Source organism: Catharus ustulatus, chromosome 2, assembly GCF_009819885.2.
Source record: "Catharus ustulatus isolate bCatUst1 chromosome 2, bCatUst1.pri.v2, whole genome shotgun sequence".
Classification (NCBI taxonomy): Eukaryota; Metazoa; Chordata; class Aves; order Passeriformes; family Turdidae; genus Catharus; species Catharus ustulatus.
The window spans coordinates 81407996-81430450 of record NC_046222.1 but is presented as its reverse complement, the minus strand read 5'-3'; the positions used below and the strand labels follow the sequence as shown (position 1 = coordinate 81430450).

The 22455-nt window shown below is 39.9% G+C and overlaps 1 protein-coding gene across 1 annotated transcript in view; it reads right to left on the bottom strand.

Moving 5' to 3' along the window:
• The window catches only part of GPC6 (glypican 6), a 753126-nt gene extending 730918 nt beyond the window's left edge, over positions 1-22208 (bottom strand). Inside the window, exon 1 of the mRNA XM_042778993.1 lies at positions 21256-22208. Coding sequence (XP_042634927.1) covers positions 21256-21643 — 388 coding nt within the window. The 5' untranslated portion in view covers positions 21644-22208. The remainder of the gene's footprint in view (positions 1-21255) is intronic.
• Between the last annotated feature and the right edge of the window lie 247 nt (positions 22209-22455).

Sequence of the window (22455 nt, the reverse complement as noted above, 5' to 3'; positions counted from 1 at the left end):
CAGCCCTCAGCGACAAACACTCATGCAGCAGAACAGGCTTCATGAAGAAGAGAACCTGTGAGTCAAATCCCAAACCATCCTCTTCATGCATTTATGGACCTGAATCCAAGTCAGATGCTCAAGTGAATCAAACTCTACACCAGGTGTTTACGCTCTTTTTTCCTGCAGATGACTTTCTAGGGCTCCTCCTAACCTTGCTAGAGCAAGAATGCCATAGTGTATCCTGTGGTGCTGTTTTGGATATCATTTGAAGCACATCCTCCAATCCTATTAACCAGTCAAAGTGACAGAACACTTAAAGATGCATCTCATCTTACATTTTTCAATGAATGCCATCATATTTCCTGTCCATTTTAATATAGTTCCATTAAGCTGCTACTACATGAATAGCAGGAAAATTCATCACTGTACAAAAGGTCCATAAAGGACTTTAAAAAGGAACCAAGGTGTGTTTTGGGTAGAACAAAGACCACAGGGAGATACATACAGAGTGAATTTTATACAAAAATCTGACATGGCAATAAGAAAGTCGAAATTCAGGCACCTGCACTGTAACTTTTCTATTCATTTAAGGAGTCTTGTTTAAAGATCATGAAGAAAGTTAGGAAAGGAAACATTCATACAGTAAAATCACACCTAGTGTCCTGCATGCATTTGCATCACAATGGTGGATGGTATAGATTTAGTGTGAGCAAGATTGGGTACTGTTCAGTCTGTAGGATAAAAGCCTTTTTTTTTTTCTTTTTTTAGCCAAACTTAGAAAGTACTTAGTGAATGGAGAGTTACAGCTAGAGAAAGGATAATCTCATGAGTATCATGGCAAATGTATTTCCACGGAGAACTGCTTGGTTGCATTCTTCGTCCTGTATCTCAGCCAGGCTTGTACAAATGGTTCTTCATTTACATTAATCACTTTCTGGTGTCCAAAAACAGACACAGTAGAGCCTGTTATGCAGAAGATCTGCTTGAAGACTGCAGCTAAAGCAGTGGCTTTAGTGATATTCTGAAAATCCAAAGTGCTAAGTACTTTAACAGTACAAACTGACCATCTGAATCTTTAAAAATGCATTTCTTTCTCACATGTAAAAGGAAAATAACAGCCCAGGAAAAATTATGAAAAAGGATTTAATTAAGTTTCTAGATATAATAGTTGTAAGAGAAGAGGCTATAAGAATATTTATAGCTTATCTTCAGAACAGAATTTGAATAGGATCTAGTATAAGACAGAAAATAATTAAATGTCTAAGTACAATAAGTGATCATGTATGAGGATTTGTGCATGACTATACTTCTAGGACTATCTTTACTCATAGGTACAAGGCAGCCAAACAAAGCTCCTGCAACAATCATAATTACCTTAGATTTTTAATATTTGATGTTATGATTCCAAATTTCTAGTACGCTAGCATACAGTCTTTTTGGGTTTTGTTTGATCTTAGCTATAAGCTAGTATTTTTTGGTGTTTTAAATAAAAATATATGCTACAAATGATGCAAGAACCAGAAAGTTATAGAAAAGTACATGACTCAAGTCTGCACCATTCCATACTTGATTTATTATGGCTTTGACATGAGAAATGTGTACTCATTAAGTATTCTTTGAATGAACTGAAAGGTCTGTGTTTTCTGGGAGGGAGAAACAATATCTAAATTGACAGTGAAACAAGATTTACCAAACAGCTTTTCAGAGAACATGCTAGAAAATGGGAGTTAATGCTAGTAATAATTTAGCTTGTTTACTGAATAGTCCTAGTGTAAGATCTAAGTATTTGTTTTGCACTAGCCTAGTGATTACAAACACCTGAATGCAAGCATGGAGAAGGGTGTATTAAAAAAAAAAAAAAAAAAAAAAAAAAAAGAGCGTTTTGCCTATTTTCTATTGTTTCATTTTTTGTAATATTATCATGTCTCTCTAAAATAACAAACAGCCAAGAGCTGGATTAGCACAGATGGGGTGCAATCCCCATCATATCCTGCCCAAGGGAGAATAACTTAGTGCTGAGGACAAAAGTAAGAAGTCATGCACAGCTGCTGCCTGCACTGCCTTGCTCTATTTTGTGATATAAACACTATGAACAGTATTTATATCACCTAATATAAAGGCAGCTAATATGAGCTTCCACTGCCTCAGATTTAGGCACCTTCCTGCAGCAGAGTGATTCTGACTGCCTCTGCTGAAGATCCAGGCTCACCCTGTAGCTAAGAGAGAAAGCTTTGAAGAAATTCATGCTTGCACCTACAGAAGTAAGTGGAGCACTTCAATAGAAGCAACTCCTTAGGGTAATGCATGGCTGATGAGAAACTGACATCCACACTATACTTATTAAAGGGTTTGGATTTATTTTGACCTGGGACTAGGAATTTTATTATCTGGAAATGGCTGGGGCACATTGTCCGGTTTCCCTGAAAAAAGTCCATCTTGTGCTCTCCAAGACCACTTTATAATGTGATTCCAAGCACAGCAAATAGAGACAATGGGGAGCTTTCCTTCAAAAGCACGTTCCTAATTCATACTGAAATGCTAATGCAGGTATATTCCCTGAATGTTTCCAGGGAATGATGTAGAACATCTTAATTAGAAGTCTTCCCTTCTCCATTTACTACAAGTAACTACAACGGAAAAAACTCAAACCAAACCAAACCAAAAAAAAAAAAAAAAAAAAAAACAACACCCCACATATTATCTATTTTCTTGTCATGTACTATAACAAGAAAAAAGAAAACATAAAGACCACAGAAATATATATATTTCCAAGGGAAACTGCAGGGTATCCATACACCACAATACCAGTCTCATAAACCTGATGAAGCAGATACCTAAATCCAGCTAGATTCAAAATGCCAAACACCTCTTTTTGGGTGATGAACATGCGCAGGAGAATAGCACTGCTCTCTCATTGCTAGCAAACAAAGTTTCTGCCCCAAAAGAGCCAATGCTACTGTTTGGGGCAGGGAAGCTGTTTTTAATGTGTTTTTTACAGACATCTTGGGGTTCTTAAGGCACTGCCTCAAACCGCTCTCAAATATTTCAGTATCAAAATCCTTCATAAAATCGTTCTAGGATTTTTTGGAGGTCTGCATATTCATAATTTTTGTATGTGTATTATTGGATTTGCATGCAATAAAATACTTGCTATAGAGCCTTCACTTCCAAGTAGAACAACACCTTTCACTTCACTTGCTTTCCTGTTTGCTAGAATCACACATCACTTCATATGCTGAGACTCTCTGATGAAGAAATATTGTTTCACAAATGACAGCAAATTACTAGCTTTGCTTTAATCACCTCTAGATAGACAGAGGGATAGATCAAGGGCTAGATAGATAGATAGATAGATAGATATGCACCTCACAAATTAGATACAGACTTCTAGCTTTCATAAATCAATTCCAAGTTTTTCAAGTATTTAGGTATGTTAATACCTTAAGAAGTTATAAAAAACTCCCTAAATTATCCTAAAATGGAAGTATCTTAGAGCCTGGCTCTTTGTTCTTTCTCACATAATCACGTTCTTTTCTTAGCTGGAACATATATTGTGAATCAAAACCTTTAAAATTGTCTTTTTATTATGGGATCATGAAGAATTTATATTTCATGATTTCAGTCCTTGAGAGATGTACTTGATTGAGAGTGACTAATTATGAAAATCAAAGCAACAGCGGGGAATATTTATTGAAGGAACTAATGACAACTATGAAGTTCAAACGCTAGGAATACTGTCAGAAATACTCCAACAAGCACTTGTGCCTGATGAAATTCTGAAAGGAAATAAAATTCTACAGAATTCATGTGCAAAAAATGCAGAACAAGATTAAAGACTTACATCTGAAGGGAAGCTACCACATGACATTTCCTTCACCTCCACTTCCCTCCACAGGCTGCTGCACATTGTTATGGAGCACCTCTTCCCCCTCACTCTCCTCTTTATTTCCCATTTGCTTTCCTTTTGATCCTATCACCAATGGGCTTTCAAGTACCTTTCTTTTTGGATCCATCCCTTTTACTTGTCCCTAGCATCTTAGAAAAATACAAAGTAATCTCTGTTTTTATCAAACATACATCTCAGCCCCAATTCACAGACTTCTCTCTCCTGTCTTTGATCCAGCTCTGGTTCTGTTTCAAAGCAAAGCTTTCTCTACCAGTATCTGCTCATGAATTAGTGTGTAAGAAATAAGTTTTAAGCAACAGCCATCACAATACCTGGTTCACTAAGTGTATTTGTTTGATTTACATCCAGAATCTGCATCACTGGTAACTACCAACTTTCTGTAAAGAATGAGTAAATGGATTTTTCATTTTTAAATAAACTATTTCCTTGCTCTACAGCATAATGCCAAAGAAAAAACTGTTCTGCCTACCTGACTTACTAAAGTAGCTGTATCTTGACCACGTGGGGTTTTTATATTAAGATTGTAAAGGCAAATTAGTCATGGGTAAAAACAGTGTCAAGGAGTACCATCACTATTTACATACAGGACCATGAATAATTTATATTTCACAATTTCAGTCCTTGAGTCTTTACCACTATTTAATGTTAACCCCAGAATATAACGTAAGAATAATTTTGCTGATGCAATATTTTTCACATCAGGTTATAGTCACAATATGCTACCGTGTTAAATTACATTTCATTTACACTGTTAAAAAACCTGTTTTGGTGTTTCTTTCCTAATTCAGAATTTATTTTTTGCTGCTACTAAAAGCACAGTTAACATAAAAAATGTCAACAAACAAAGTTTGTGCCTGTTGGACATATGCAGGTCAGTAAAGGAGATTAAAGCAGCAGTAAATATATCAGTTAGCCCTGTGGTGCCACATACTATGTGCTTCCTCAGTCCTGATTGAGACTGAAGTTACATTTACCTCTGGTGTTCCACACTTCTAGGTAGCAGCAATTTATTCCATGCATAACTCAAAACTGTACTTTTTAAAAATTATTTTTTAATAAAGAAACTTTATTCTCAAAACCTGTGTATCTGTTTAAATCAAAACCAAGCAAAATAAACAAAAAAGTCAAATCTTTGGCAATTTCACATTGATTTTGTATTTGGATTTCAATATGTTCATTCCTTTTCAGTGCTATTTGATAAGATGAAAAGCTACTGGCAATGCCAAATGTCTTTAAACTTTGTGGAATAATTATGAAATAATGAGATTAAAAATTGTCATGCTAATGAAAAAAATTAATTTTCCACTCCCCAAATACAGTATCATTACTTTTCATCTTAAGAGTCAACATCATGATAAATGGTAGACAAGCAGTGCTTTTCTTGGAGCTAGCTTATATTCACTGAAATTTTGTCAGGCTTCAGTCTAGAAGACTGTCATTTTTCATTCCTGTATTCTGATGTGGATTTTGACTTTTCTGACTATAGTAGAATGGCAAAGGCCATGCTTTTCTGCACATCCTGACGCTTCTATCTTGCGGCTGCTTTTTTCTTATTCTGTCCTTTGCCTGTATTCTTCCCAAAGTGCTGATGACTGAGAAGCAAAAATACATCTGTACTGCTGTTTGCTATTAATATTTCTCCCTTCTCCAAAAGCGAGGAAGAAAAAATGCAATAAACCTCTCATTCCTATCATCTTTATTTGAAGTCATGTCCTACACCCCAATCCAAATCAATCCAACACCTTCTTCTACTGCACACAGTATTAAATTACTTCCTAAGGCAACAGGAGCTGTTACTCAGTGCAAGTTAGGTCATCCTGACCCACCTGGACCACATCACATCATTTGTAGGTGGGCTGCAAGGCACTGGTGCCTGGAGTGCAGCCACCTGGACTGGCACAGCGAGGGGACCACTGTGAAGCTGTTGCCATCTCCTACCTGAAGCCCTCACAGAGATGCCCCATCTGCTGGCTCACAAAGGATGCCTCTGCAGTTCTTGTGAGTGTATGAGAATTTTAGCTGAAAACTCCTGGGGCCTTCACTGTGGCAGGAATATGGATGGACAGCTAGTGTTTTTCTAAAAAGGAACTCCACAGGGTATAGCTTCCATGGTATAAGAATAAAATACTAATTACAGGTGGGCTGTAAAATTAGAGTTTGTAAACAAGATTCTGATACTGTCCAAATTTAAGCAAAATTGCTGCACTAACACAAGCAAAAATGACAAAAGATTACAGTAATTTCACGACTATAAGGCGCACCGGATTATAAGGCGCACTTCCTGGTGTCGGCAAATTTCCAAACTTTTTTCATATATTAGGTGCACCGGATTATAAGACGCACTTTTTTTGGCAGCGAGGATCCGTGTGCAACAAAGTAACCAATAAGTAACGGAATCAAGAGAGCTGCACTGAGCCCCGCCAAGCCACACTCGGCATGCTGCTCGGTTTGCGACTCGCACTTCTGGGTTGTTGGCAAATTTCCGAATTTTGTCGATATATAAGGTGGACTGGATTATAAGGCGCATTTCCGGGTTTTGATCAAAATTTTAGGCTTTAAGGTGTGCCTTATAATCATGAAATTACGGTACTTTAGTTATTATGTCTTTGGTTCCTGCAGATATTGCTAAATTCAGCCTGTGTTTCTTTATTTTTACATAGCTCTACTGAAGCAAACTTGTGTGCCTCATGCTTTTGTTCCCCACTGCTTTGTTCCTTCTCAAAGACTGAACTTACTGGACTCTTCTCCATATTCCCAGGAGTTCCTTACATATGCTTTAAAGAAAATGATCTTCCAAAATAAATAGCTCAGGAAATAAAATTCTCGGCAAAGAAAGAAGTCCTGGCCCTTCTAAAATCCAAAAGTTTTGACAGGCTTTAGTCAGAAAGTGCTCCAAGAAAAGGCTGACAGAAAATTCATTGAAAGGAGGCTAAATCCTAAATATAAGAAGACCACACTAAAAGATGTCTTCTTGTGGTGGATAAAGCTAGAGTCTGAAGAAGAAGCACAGAATTGCAGAAGCACAATACTAAGAGCAATTTTTAAGAAGTAGGAGGGGAACGAAAAGAAGGGAGGGCAGGGCCAGGACATGGACATACACCAAAAAGAAAACAAAAAAAAAAAAAACAAAACAAAAAAAAAATGACAAAGCAATTGGGAAAAAAGTAACATGGAGTGAAGCTGTTGGAAATTCACTGTCAGGTTTTCTCTATAGCAAAGGCAACACAAATAAAAAACTAACTCAGGGACGAAAGAAAACAATAAAGGTAGAAGAATTCTAGTAACCTGGTCAGTGAAAACTAGAGGACACTGAGTCAGCTATTCACGAGTGCCCAAGGAGAATGATTTCTTGATGAGATTGTTGTCTCTGATATAAAACTAAAATAAACTCTCCCTCCAGCATGCTGTACACATGGAACAGGGTAATCGTGTACAGAGGTAAAGGACTGCTGGTAGGATGGGTGCAGAGGTATGAGCATTTTAAGACTGTATCCAGTATTTTGAGATGTGCTAAAGCTGGGCGGCAGAGATGCTGAAACCTAGGAGATGTTCAGGGAAGGACCAATGGAAGAGAAAGGCAAGACACTAAGGGGAGGCACTTTCAGAAAGACATCACACAAGACTTCAGCAGTTGTTAGTCACTCTGGAACACACAGTCAGATAAATGATAAAAGCATCGTGGTCACTTTTGCACTCAGTATTGCGTCCCTATAAAACAACTACAAAATTCTTAGCGAAAGAGTTTTGATCCTAGTTTTATTTTTGGGATTGATGACAACAAGGAAAGAACTTCTACCGAAAGTGAAATCAAAAAAACAATCTCAGAAAGCGTTGTAAGTCCACTCATCAGCAATTCCACCAAATATCCACCTTCTCTGTCACAGCTCTGTCCATGTAACTGCACAAGAAATGCTTCTTTAGTTTCTACATCTTCCTATTTTAGAATTCTGCAGCAAGCTGAATGTAGATATGCCCCAATATTCTCAGCCCACTCTGCATCCTCCTTTCTCTCAATATCAAATGTATTGTTAGTTCTGTGTCTTTTATTGCTTTTCTCATTTTGTTGTTACACAGCTCCTCTGAAAATCGCTGTGTAAATCTTGAATGAATATAATATCCTGAATTAATATAATGTCATAAATGAATGAGAATATAATGGTGTTAATCACAAAGGAAAGCTGTTCTCATTTATTTTAACTGTTCCCTGAAATAATCTTGCCAAAATGCTTTTGGTCTTGTTAAAGTTTCATTTTAAGTACTCACTTCAGTTCATATTTATATACTGCTTAAATTGATGTTTGTGTTGTTTTTCACCTGAGAAGACATTTGAAAAGGAGGAAGAACTCACTTGTGAGGGTCAGCAGTGTATAATCGATAGATTTATCATGTTATGCATATGGAATTCATCAGAAGCTAATTTCCTTAAACTTCATGATATTTGGAACACCTCTTGCATTTTTGATGAGCAGCCCAATTAAAAAATAATGAACCTGTTTTTTCTAAACTGACTCATTATCTTGGTGGTTTCCAACAGCAACCTAGAGCTCAGCTTTATATCAAATTATTTTGTGCCTGTTGGCCAGCAATACCTTTGCAACCTTCTAAAGTGTTTCGAAAGTCAAACAATTTCCCCAGGAGAAAGTTTTAAAGCTGCTACTATTCCCAGTACCAAGTTTATACCTAGGCTCATAAAGAAAAAAAAAATTTGTAGTGGAAATGGACAGAACCTACAGGATTTTGAAGACTCCTCTCTTGCACCTTAACCTTAGTGGAAAATTTTAGGAGAACAGCTTCATCTTCAGCAGGCAACACCAAGATTGTTGCTGCTGACTCTCCATGGGATATTTTTGTGGCTTTTTATAGTATTACTCTTAAAATATTATTATTATTATTATTATTATTATTATTATTATTATTATTATTATTACAGAAATATATCTTTAGAGCACACAAAATGTTAAACCCCTTCTCAGGGTACATAAAGAATCATTCTGCACCACCACCACCCACTCCCACTAACAGGAAAATAAAAACATCTTCCAAGAATGTTTTCTGTTTCATTCACATGTTTGAGGAGTGATCAAACCATTTTTGGAACTACAGCCTACCCAAAACTCAACTTCAACCATAGTTAACACTGATGTGCTAAAAAACAGGCACAAAATAAAACATCCTCTCAATGAACAGAGAATCATAGAATCATGGAATTAATTGAGTTGGAAGGGACCATGAAAATTATCTAGTTCCAAGCCCCCTGCCCTGTGTAGGGATACTTCTCACTAAACCAGGTTCTTCAAAGTCCCATACAGCCTGGCTATGAGCACTCCAGGGATAGATCCCGCCTAACTCTCTTGGGCAACATTTTTCAGTGCCTTACCACCCTCACAGTAAGGAATTTCTTCCTAATATCTAATCTTAACCTATTCTCTTTCTCCTTAAAGCCATTTGCCCTTGTCCTATCACTGCATGCATATTGTACAATGTCCCTCTCCCCGCTCCCTCTCTTATTTCTTGTTATTATGTGATACTATTTATCTACAGTGGAATTGCTTCAAAAAGAGAAATCACAGGCATCCCTCCAAGAAAGGGCCTTGAAGATGTTGTCTCAAAAGGTGGAGGGAGGACTCAACTCTCTCATTCATCAGCAAGCATCACACACGGGGTTTTTCTCCTACATCACATTCATTGGCTGATTACTCAGTTGTTCTAACTTCCCTCATGCATTGTATCCTGCAGCCTTAAGCAGCTGTATGAAAAATTATCCTGCAAGGCAGGAAGATACCTAAAATAAAGGACTGTATCGGTAAAAACAGTGCTGGCCTAACTCTTTGTGGAAGCAAAAAGTATTTCAGCCATGACAAGTAGCTTTAAAAACTGAATTATCTGTTATTTTTTTCTTATTTTGAAATGGGGATGTATGTATGTGTCTATGTGTTCTGGACAGAATGGAAAATAATGGTTTAGAAGAGAGAAGTTCCCTGTAAGGAAATGAGAAAATATTCAGTATATATTCTATAACTTGCCTTTGCAAATTAACTCCTCACTGTTGAAAGACATGCCTGCAGCTCACTTGTAAAATTGGATCGACCATGACCCTTTTCCCACAAAAATTTGTTTGAATATTTTGCTCCTGTTATATTTAATGCAACTTGGTGTGTTCCTTTGCTCCAAAGGGTTCCAGTGATTAGCACTTCCAGATTGCAGGAGGGTGAAACAAAAATGAGACAAATATTTGGTAATGTTTACAAATTTGCCTTTCATATGAGCATGTCAAAATTACAAATAGGTATTAATCAGAAAATGTAGCTGCTAGCTGCTAGTATCAGCTTCCCAAAATGCTTATTGAAAATTTTAAACTGCTCATCTCGTATTTGCCAATTTCAACTAATTAAGATTTTGCTTCCGTATTTCTATATTGGATTAACATAAAGGTATAGAAACCTTAAGATCCATTTTGAGATGTTTTATTTTGCTACATCTGTCATTTTCTTATGACTCATCAGAATAGTCACTGGATGCAACAGGTTGATCAGGCAAGCCACAGAACAGAACAAAATGATGAGCACTTAGGTAACAGCTGTTAAAATGATGATGATCCTAATTCTCCAATGCCATTACTCTTCCCAGAAAGGTTTATTGTCTGTGCTGTACAATAAATGTAATAATGATGGTGAAGGGACTATAAAAACTAAGGTAAAAGTTTATAAATCAATAGCAAAGTGACACACATGATTCTTTAATCCAGCTGAATTTTATGGACTGATATCAGATTTGTTTGGCATTGCAGAATAAAATCTGGATGAATCCATTCTTAAGTGTAGAATTTGCTTCATCTTGAGTTGGTTTTTTGCACTTCTGGGAGTTGAAAAGGACAAGGAACTTCTGTAGTATTTCCTCTTTGGTCAAAACCAGATTTAGCTGGAGGTCCATTAGGCATGAGGTAATGGCAGTGACCCTCCTGTCAATGACAAATGGAAATTACTCTAGAATACTCACAGAAATAAAAAACAAACAATGAGAGGAAATCTACACAACTATTAAAAAGACAGCTGTACCTCATTTATAATCCAAATTTGTAATCCATTCATTATTCACAGTATTACTTGTACCTCAGAATGTGATACAATCTCTGCAGACTTTTTCAATGTAAGGAGTTGTTCGGGTACAGAGATTTATGAATGTATATACATATGTCCATAGACTGTGGACATAATACTTCCATGTATTCCTCTGGGTTGAAGAGACAGAATTATTCTGTTGGGCAGCCAGCGAGAAGAACAATTTAAATACATTTATCAGATATGGAAATAACTTTACCTCAGAAGTGATCTGTATTTATGTGTTTGAGTATTCACCAGCAAATAGATTTTCATATACAAGGTGGAAAGAGTTTGTGGTTTGACCAGTCTCTACACCAAGCATAGACTGTGCTCTAAACAATGATTTACAGTGTCCAGCTGGAGCTGCTTTAAGAAGTAAACTCAAACTCTAAATAACTAATTAACAAGGTACAAAGATGCATCCACAAATGATCCATCAATTATTGTTGAATCTCACCAGGATATGAAGCTTGCATCTTTTAGAAGGACAACTAAAAAATTAAGCAGCAGATTTATTTGTATTATATTTGATGTCTATGTAACAGAGAATGGTTTAAACAGTATGTACATAACTATGACATTATGATTTTGTAAGTCTCATGAAGAAATACTGACATAAATGCAAAATGGAACCTCTTTGCAGATAGGACTGCTCCTTCTTCGTATTTCTTCAGTGCTTCTCACAATTAAATTGCAATTTTGAATTTTGATCATTTCCTGCTCTATTTACTTTTGTAAAAAAAGCCCCGGCAATTAATTCTCAATCAGTTTCCTCCATCAGCTGCATTCAAGGGAGACAGATAGACAAAAATCAAGTTTGGGGGGGTCTTTAACTCAAACAAGTAAAAACAGAAGCATGCACGTGCCTCAGAGCCAATCTGACTGCAATCAATTCACACACAGCTTTTAGTATGCTTTCTCAGTAGTTAAAGAAGAAAGAGGCTTTGGAGTTCTCATTCAAAGAACAGTACAGGACTTCTGAGGATCAACTTTAGAACAAGCTAATCACTGTTTCAGCATTCAGTTTCAGGAAGTCCTTTCTGTGAGTCCTTCCACTTCATCAGCCATGCTACATAGCAAAGACAGGTGTTTGTGTTTAATCAGTAAATATTAGTTATGTTCCAGGTATTCCATTAACAGTGCTTATTGCCAGGCCATAGTCAGCACAAAGACCATCTCTGGAAACAGCTATGGTCAAGGAATATTGCTCCTGCTTGTCACCAATTCAATAAATAAACATCCCCTGCACCATTCTTTTCAGTACCTTCATTTTAAAATTAGTTTTTGATTTTCTGCTCAAAATCACCTAAACCTCTGGTGAGCCAATATGACTTACTTTGCAAATGTGGTTTGCATTATCTGTCCTCCCTGCTTTACTTTGCAACAGGACTGCTAGCCAATGATAGGTTACTTCACAACATAAAAACCATTTTATTAAGGAAGGTTTTACTGAGAGTCATCTTTGGCATCAAATTTTTGAAACAGTTTTAAATACATATATGCTACGCAAAGATTGAACCAGATAAGAATACTGTAACTCACAATGACTCTACGTGGTTAAAGGAAAAATGACCTGAATGAGAAACTGTTTGAGAGGTATTTTCCATGTTTCTCTACAACAAAGATAGTGCTGACAGATAAAATTATATATAGCTATTCTCATCCAAGGAGCCTACATTGCTCATATGCAGTATTAACTTACATGTTAAAGTTGCAAAGCCAGATGCTAATATCAGAAAACTAAGTATTCATATTTTGTGTTTATGCTGTGAATCAATTCTGTGTAACCAAAGAAGAAGAAGAAGCTGCTGTTCGTATTTACAGCTCCTTTCTCTCTGAAACGCTACATCAGTTTAAGAGAAAAGACAGAAAACAGATAAGGTTGAGCTACTGGACGCTGCTGTTCATCAGCCCTTGCCTTTGATTTGTCACTGCATTGTTTAAGCTTCTTAAGGACAAGCACTCATTTAAAAACAAGGGTACTTAGGAACTGGAAGGCATTTAGAAATTGTTCAACAGCTGAAATCTGATGGCTGACAATTGGATTCTTAGGACATACAAAGAAGCATTTTGCCACTGCTTTTAACAATCTCTGTTTCAGTGCTACAGTGCGCACAACTGTAAGGTCAAAGGTGCAAAGAGTGGGGAATGGGCATGCTCAGGTCAAAGGTGCAGAGAGTTGGGAATGTAGAAAAGATTTGAAACAGGAAAACAGTGATACATAAAAGTATACAAACATAAGGTCTAACAACCTCATCAATTTGCCTCCTAACCCCCAAATTCAACATGCCATGAAATCAGCAGACACCCACTGAACTGACCACATTAACCATCACACACTGACATGGTAACAAACAAGTTCCCCTAAGGTAGTAAAATCCACTCAGTACTTTTCCTCATCCCAGGAAAGTGTTCAGGTCCATCAGTTTTGGAGAACAGATGACTTTGCTAGTATGGTTTGTAAAGCTGATGGTGATGCAGTTAGAAAGCCAAGCACAGAAGTGAGGATAATAGCCAAGAACGTTCAGCTGCTAATAGTTCCTTCTGAACTGTATTGCTAAGAACACTGTACTACTGCCACACTGCATTTCACTGACACATGAGAAAAGATGCATAATCTTTCTCCAGAAGTTTCAATAGAATTGTAAGACATCTACCTGAAAGACACTATCAAACTGTAATCCCCATGCTCTCGTCATGACTTTGGGTATACATTCCCACACACCATCTTGAGTAGCTTCAACATTGTTTTTGGTGGATTTGCTATCAGGTCAGTTTTCTAGTTCAGAGAAACATTTCCTGAAGATGGGAAACCTGAATTCTGAACTGAAAAGAACTTACAGGAAATGTACACAGATTCTGACAAGAGCCTCCTTGGCCATTTGATGATCAGTCACCACTGCTGTACCTTTGGTAGGATAACTGCACATGAAGATCTGTTCCCCACTCTTAGGCTTCACTTCTTAAAACATAAACCCTGTTTAAGAAAGCCATTTTAGTTTCCTGTATTAATTACTGCTCTCAAAGACAAATTCCAAGTTCGTAAGGGATACCAACAATAACTCAAAAGCCATGCACAGACATTTGACATGAGAACCATAGTGAGGCATTTACAGACCGTATTTTGCCAGGTCTGGAGAACTCACACATACCTCTACAGATCTCCAGCCACAGCAGTATCCACAAAAATCCACACACTATAGCAAATCACAATCTGATACCAAGATGAACAAAAGCCTCACCCCATGCATTGACTTCCGTCCAAGCCCAACTCATACAAATGCCAGAAAGATGCTACTGCAGTCTCTAGCATGTTAGAAACTCACACGAGCCAGAGGGACTTTGCTAAAAACATCAGATAAATAGACTGCCACCGTTACAAATACGTCAAGAGCTGCACAGATAGACAAGGAAACTGTTTCTGGCAACAAAGAAGTCTAGCTTTTCACTTACAGGGCAGGTTATAGGACCTACTTATTGCTTAGTCAAGCATCAAGCTTGAACTAATTGGACTTCCCAAACAGTAGGATTAGCATGGTTGCCTTAGCCTGTGATCTTTCTGACATATATGAAGTAAGTCCTGTGAAGTTTTGTATTGTGCATATGTTTGCATTCATGTGTTGGTCAGATGGGCCCATAAAACAAAATTTCAACCTGGTTTGCAAGCACCTATTCTGGTAATGTGCAACTTCTCTAGCTCTTTCAGTCCTTAAATGTGAAGCCACTCCTAGTAAAAGCTATAACTTTACGTCTGCATGCACACACAAGCACACAAAGGGATACTACATGCAACTCTGTAAGCAAACTTATTTAATGGCACTACAGTGTCTGTTAAAAGTAGGTGACACTTGCACTTATTTTGGGGAAATTTGCCCTGCTATTTTAAATTCAACAGGTCAGTGAGCAGGTTCAAGGCTCCCCTGTTTGTCAAGCATCTGTAGAAATGCTTCTTTCAGGAAGAGAAAAAAAAAACGGCTGGAGATGCTCGGTAACCCTTACATCTGCGACTCAGCTGGAGACACAGTTAAAAGGCCATTAGAAGCACAAGGTGACAGACCTCACAGGCCAGACAAGCTGGAGAGCAATTTGCTGTTTGCATTAGTAGTATCAGCCCTGGCTGCTTCTTTTTGATGCACCAAAAGCAGCTCCTGCCCCCAACCCTGAAAATCAGGACCAGGACGGGTGGCCAGCAGGTCTCCATCCCATCTCAGAGCTGGGGTTGTGCTGCAGAGCCTCTCCCTGCACATTCAAGTTTCACAGTGGGTGAAGAGGACAGCAGCCCTCCCAGCACTACCCACAACCCCTGACTCTGCCACAGAGACTGCTTCTGCTGGGCAGGCATCACAGTAGGACCCAAATTGCTGTCACCTGTGCAGTCAGAGGGAACCTCTTCCAGCACATCTTTGGCAGCACCAGCGTCCAAATGTCTGCTGTGTTTCACAATTGCTCAACAGAATAAAGTGCTGCTGTTCCACTTTGCTGGAAGGAAAAGGGCACGCTAGCTGAAAGAAGCTCGTCGGAGAAAGCTCATGGTCTTTGTGACAGCCTCCTATAACAAGAGCTAGAAATGTTCTTATCAGGGAAGCTCTTTTTTTTTTTTTTTTTTTTGGATATGTGCTGGAGCTCTAGAGTAATAAGTAGTGAAGAAAGCAAATCTTGGTTTCAGTAGGTTTTAGGCCTTTTTTACATACAGAGGAATCAAGTGCTATGAATTTTACCAGCATATGTTTTCTTGCCATCTGCAACACATTTTAAATTCCTTTTGCATCTTATAATGTATTCTCTCTTTTTAGTATAATAACAATTCTGCCTTTAAACACCAACCTTTATATGCTGTTCTCAGGAATTTCTGAAAAAGTGTTAATTCTTTTATACATATTTAAGCTGCTAAAATAATTATGCCTGGTAGCATGAACAGTCAAAACCACAGATTGTGGGCTCCCTTCGCAGGGAGATAGCACCCATTAACCAGGTACAAAAGGGGGCATACAGTCATAGCTCACTAGAAAAGTAATTTCATTTTTCTAATAATGGGAGTGCTGATACTTTGATACCATAATGGAGTTTTAAGCACCAAACCTGTTATTTCAACTAGAAATTGTAATGTAATTATGCATTTTTACTTTACTAAGCAGAAGGGAAGATTAGTATGCACAGTTTTCTTACATGTATCATGGGGAATAAGACAGAGATCTCCAAGTGATACTGCAAGATGCTCAAGTCATTCAAAAGAAATGGCAGGTAGTAGTTTTAAAGATAAATTACCCAGAAAAGCTTTTATTGTTGATCGCTTGTTATAAGATTTGCCATTTGCAAGTAATTGTACATTCAGCTGAAACTGACCTTTTATGAGAGCCAAGTGGTAATATAAATGAAATGAATATATTCTTTATTGCAGTAATATAAAAAAGAATGGCCTGAGCTTTTAACATAGTGCTTGACCTCTGGTGTCTGAACACCACCTAATCTCAGGAGTATTTCAAAACAGCATATGATGAAACAAGTACTAATACAGCTTTAGAACAGTTTAACACATTAGTACTTAGAAGCGTAGAAAATATTATAGCTTTAGGTAAGCTTTTTGATTATAAATCAGACTGACAACAGAAAGAAAAGAGATGATTAGAGACAATACACTGAAGTTCATCATTACATAAATTATTAAAGCATTGCCTTTTCTCTTTTAAAGTCCCTCTTTCCAAGATACTCTAGTATAAAGTCACACTGGGAAACTCCAGATGCTGAGACTTAAAATTCTCATTCAAAATTGAATTATTTATAAGCATTAAAAAACATGCTATTTCTTCTCAAAGGCCCTGATCTTACAAACATCACCTTTAGGTTTTAGATGTGCATACGTAAGTTGTATTCCCTTTAACGGCATCAGTCATACACAAACCAGTAAATACATACAGAAGTGACAGCAAAGACAGGTCTTAGGAAAACTACACTTCCTCCTATCTACATGCACATGCCAATTTATTAACATGCACCATGCACCCACAGCTGGAAAATAAGGAGAAGTGACCAGAGAGACTCTTGATGCTGCAATTACTGCAACTGCAAACAGAGGTGAGAGGGGGGTCACACACAATGTGGAGGATACAACTACAACAAAGCTAAAACCAAAAGGAAATTAAAAATTTACATGAAATTCCATGTCCATCTTCACTGCCATGATGGAGATTAGGAGTGTATTAATGTCTAATGGCCCAAAACAGATTTCACAAGCTTGCACTGAATAAAGTGCTTATTTTAGTAAGGCTATCTTTTTTAACACTGCTGAGGCAACCACATAAGGTGTCTGTGAACCCCCATCTACCTACTGGTCTACAGGCACTTTCTTCATGCAGCACTCAGTGAGAGCAGCAGAGAAACAGTAGAAGAAGGTATTAATGAACAAGTACTTGGAAACAGACTCAGGAGGATTTTCTCTCTTCTGTCAATCTATTACTGCATTTTAGAGTACAAAAACAAAACATTCAGAAAGAGTATCTTGGGGACACCTGACATGGACTAATAGCTTCATTGCATGGGTGACTACTGAGGTATTATTATTATTATTATTACTACTATTATTGTTGTTGTTATTTTTATTATTACTATTATTATTATTGTTATTGTTGTTGTTGTTATAGTTGTCATTACCACTTAGGAGCTACAAGCAACTGTGTTATGTACTCTTGCAGGCTTCAGTCAACACCTCTGCATTATGCCAGTATAAAGCCTATTCATCAAAGCACAATTTCAAGTGACTCCTGACCTTCAAAATGAAGGGTTTGCTGCTGCTTTCATTTCAGTTACTTTGACTATGGTGGCTGTGCTGCCAGACTCTCACCTCGTCCATCATCTGTGCAGGAGAACAAAGTTCACATACTTCTTACGCAGCACTTAGAATTCAACATCTTTACTGTTGGATAAAGATTTACCAGAACAGTTCTAGTCCTTATCTAAATAAATTATTATTCAGCAAATAGTAAACCACTCCCCAAACAAAAAAAAAATCCCCAAAAACCCACAAAATCCCAACCAAGACTGCAACACACAAAACCCTCACACTCTTGAAGTGGAAAGGCACAAAGTAGATATGTATTCACTACTTTAAACAGACAGACATTCATTTTCATGCAGAAAATCCTGAGGCAAGGGCACAATCCAACTTTAACTTTGACATTTCATTTTCATGGCTTCCTCTAAGACAATGTAAGTTATTGGAGGCGCGGTTAGAGTTAAACAAGTATTGCCAAAAATATGTTCCATTATTTCTCTCTTGTGTGTTGACTTTCAAATGACAAATTTTCCTACAGCAAAACATTTCCTGCAAAGTCCTCGGGAACTCCACTAACACTCATGGATGCTGGGTCATGGCAAACTGAGTCTCACAGCAGAACTCTTTTTAATACACGACACTCCACAGCAGCTCTCAGAGAGGAGTGAGACCATTACAAGGACAGCCCAGCACACACTGCAAGCTCCTGCTACCTGCCCTGCATGTGACTGATGCACAGAATTAAACCCGCAGCAGCATATCAAGTATACTTCAAATTTTCTTCCTCTCTCCTCAACTCCGTAAAGTTCCTTTATTGAGGATTTACTCCGCTAAACTACGTCAGAAAGCAACTTTATGTGCTGTACTTCAGTGAAGGTCACAGCACCAGAATGCGGTGATCAGACAAGACGTCAGACACAGAAGGGTGATTACAAATACATTCTGTACAATCACACAGAACAATTTAGCATTGTTGTAAAAGTACAGTGAACAACTGTAGTCCCATTACTGCCAACATATTTCATGTGCAACAAAATACTGTAGGAAAACTCTCCCTTACAGAGCAAAAACTGACAACTTTTTAAATCTGTCACTTCCACCTTCTCTGTGCAAAAGTGAGTGACAGTAAAAATAACGTTACAGAAGTTAGCTAACAAGTCTCTTGCACTGCAGTTCCATTCAACGGAGATACCTCTATGTCCATAGCCTCTATAATTTAAACAGTTTCTTCACAGCTCTTTATGTCAGTACATACACACTGTCTTCAGTTTATCCATTTCAAAAAAAGGTTTATCTAGAACACAGTTTTAAAACAAATGACAACAAAAAACCATGACTATTGTTAAATCAAAACACACAAACCACACTGTGTATTGCTATTTATCATCATATTATCAAGACATTGATGCAAAATCTTTGAAAACATAATGTTTTTTCAGAAATTTGACTGTAATAAAGTTCTTTGAACTCCCTAGAACATGAGGCCTTTGACAGACTACACTTCTGTAACACTAACAAATTGCTTCCTTAACCAAGTCAGAATGATGGAAAAAGACAGAATGAAAAAAAAAAAAAGCTTCTCAAACCTGTACATTGATTGCTTTAATTACACTTCCAACAACACACCAGATAGCAAATACAGAGCTTTAACAAGAGCCCATGCTGCATGAACAGCTATTACCCCACCTTGCAGCACTGTACAAGAACAGCAGCTTAGAAATACACTTTAAAACAATCTTAGTCTCACAACAACTCACTTGAACAGCTACAAACAGAACTGTTTAAAAGTTGATACACCAACTAGCAAAAAGGAAGATAAACCACAAAAAACCAAACTACTTCAACAAGGAACTCAGAAAAAAATAACTCATACATCCATAAATCATGCACTTAACCATAAAAGCAGATTTACTTATGAAACTGTGGAGTAATTTTGGATTGAACTACTATTAATTTTTTAATTACTCTAAGTCTTTCTGTACTGATACTTATGAACAGAAACTTGTAAATGCTACGCTTACTTAAAAGTTGCATGTTGACCTTGCACTGAAAATATATGAAACAATATAACTTCTCTGTGAGCTGAAAGCCACAAGTTTACACGAAGTTATTAGAAGTCTGAAATTTACTGGAATTTCTTTTTCTTAAATGGAACAGAGGATATCCTACCATTCTGTCTGAAAGCAGCTAGTGTGACAGTGAGCAAAGGGAAGACATGAGTGCATATTGAAAGGATCTCCTGTGGCTCACAGGAGAGATTTCATCATTTCATATAACTGATGAGCAACCTGAATACAAATTACAGGAAAAAAAAAACCATAGAAAGACCGGAGAATCAGTGAGCCTGAGGGATGAAGGTGCAACATGGAACAACCTTCCCTGTATCTTTGTGAAGTACAGCCTCGCTGTCCTGAGATTTTCCACATTTATCATTCCTCATGTAAAGTGCTAAATGTTGCACAGTGAATAACTGTGGCATTATTTCACCTCAAGGAAGATAAATCTACTGCTTCCAACTTTTAAGAGGAAGCGAGCAAACCGAGGGGCATCTAATTCACTCTAAAATAGCAGGACCTAACAGCAAAGTGCCAGTGGCGAAGCATAAACCTTTTCTGAGGGCTCAAGCAGTCCGATTTAAGCAGCCCCGGCTCATACCCTCACGTATAACAGCTCTCTTTTTGTGGTGCTCTCTGACTGCTAAACGAGCCTCAGCCCCAAACGTATTTTTATTCATTCAGTCTTAAAGATGCAATGCTGATAAGGTCGTAGGGAAACAGAATTACAACAAAAACCCGTTCCCAACACCTTCGTGGGCGGATTGCGATATAACCTGTTGTAGGCATGTTTCAGCAGACGGAAGAGCCAAGTAACAGGCTGCCGGGGCTGCCGGGCGGGCGTGTGCGATGTGTGTGGGTGCCTCTCCCCGGCAGCCGGTGCCTCTGCTCGCTCCGTGCTGCGGCGGAGGAGCCCGGCGGCGCCTCCAAGGGGCGACCCCCGGCCCGGGGCCGCGGAGGGGTGCGGAGCGCAGCGGAGCGGGGCTGCCCTCCTCGCCCTCCTCCGCCGCCTCCTTCACGCCCTGCACCCGCGGGCAGAAGGCAAAGTTTTCTCGCCCGCACAGGGCGGCAGGGGGACAGCCGCCACTGCGGACCTGCCCGCTGCCTCTCGCCGCCCGCCTGCAACTCTCAAGAAGTTTCAGCCAGCGAACAGAAACGCGGCTGAGCCTGCCTGCGTCCCCATCATTCTCACCTTATTTTTTTTTTTAACCCCCCACCCCCGTAGTTTCTGTATGTATTTAATCTTTATCTACACGCACACACGCTCCTCCAGGAAGCCCCCGGGTGCCACCCTGGCCGGCAGCGCCGCGCCGCTCCGCTCCGCGCACACCGCGCGATCCCCGGCCCCGCTCCGCTGGGGCGTGCGCGCAGCCCGGAGGCGGCAGCGCCGGCCCCGCTCCGCGGCCGCTGCCCGCTCCCCGCCGCGCCCGGCCCCGTGCTTACCTGCGATCTCCTGGTAGGGCACGCTGGCCAGGCTGAAGCCCTTGGCGCTGTACGCCTGCCGCACCTCGCCGCAGCTCCGCGCCTTGCCCTCGGTCCCCGCGGCCGGCAGCACTGGCAGCAGCAACAGCAGCAGCAGCAGCGGCGGCGGCGGCGGCGGCCCCGGCAGCAGCGGCCCCGGCAGGGCGCAGCGCCGCGCAGCCCCCCGCGCCGCCGGCATGGCGCGGAGCGCAAGTCCCGCGCGGCGCGCAAGAGCCGCGCCGCCGCCTCCGGCGCTCCGCCGCGCCTCCGCCGCGCCCCCCGGCTGCGGGGGCGGCGGCCCGGGAGCCCCCCGGCCGCCCAGGCAAACTTTTGCGAGGCGGGGGGGAGACGGGCCCGCACACACACACATGCGCGCCCGGCGGGGGGGCAGCAGAGCGGTAGCCTTATCCCTCCGGCTCCTTCTCCAAACGCAGAGCGCTAGCCCCTCGCCAAAAGAAAAAAAAAAATTTAAAAGCCCAAAACCACAAGCAGTTTCCCCATAACCAAAAAAAAAAAAAAAAAGAAAAAAAAAAGAAAAAAGGAAAAGGAAAAAAGAGAGTAAAAATCTGTCTGTAGCCTGTGAAGACTGAAACCGCGGGCGCGTTGTTGCGAGCGCAGTCCCGGGGCAGCGTCAGCGCGATCCGCCGCGGAGCTGTGCCTGCCACCTCTGCCAGGCTGGATGGAGACGGTGGGGATGGACTGGACAGCGGCTCGGAGCGTGCCTGTGTGCCTCTGTGTGTGTGTGGTGTGCGTGCGTGTGGTGCACTGGATGCGTGTGCCTGTATTTACGGGAGCCGGGGAAACCTCTGCTCCGCGCAGCGCTGGAGCAGCCTCCGGAGCCAGGCAGGGAGAAATCCTGGAGACAAGACACAGCGAGGGAGAGCCGCACATGCACACACACACACACACACACACACACACACACACACACACACACACACGTAGAAACGTGCTACACATTGCATCGCCGAAATACTGAATACAGGAGCAGAAAGCAAATCCTGGCGTGGATCGCTGTTTGCTGGCAGAAGGAAGGAAAAGCACCCTCAGCCCCGAAAACTTCCTCCTCACCACAAATCCAGCTGCTCCTAGACTCAAAATTGCAAATTTCCTTCTAGTGAGACATCAAAAAGGTACTACTCCACGGCAGTATTGCTCTCTGGGAGCCTTAAATACTTCTCC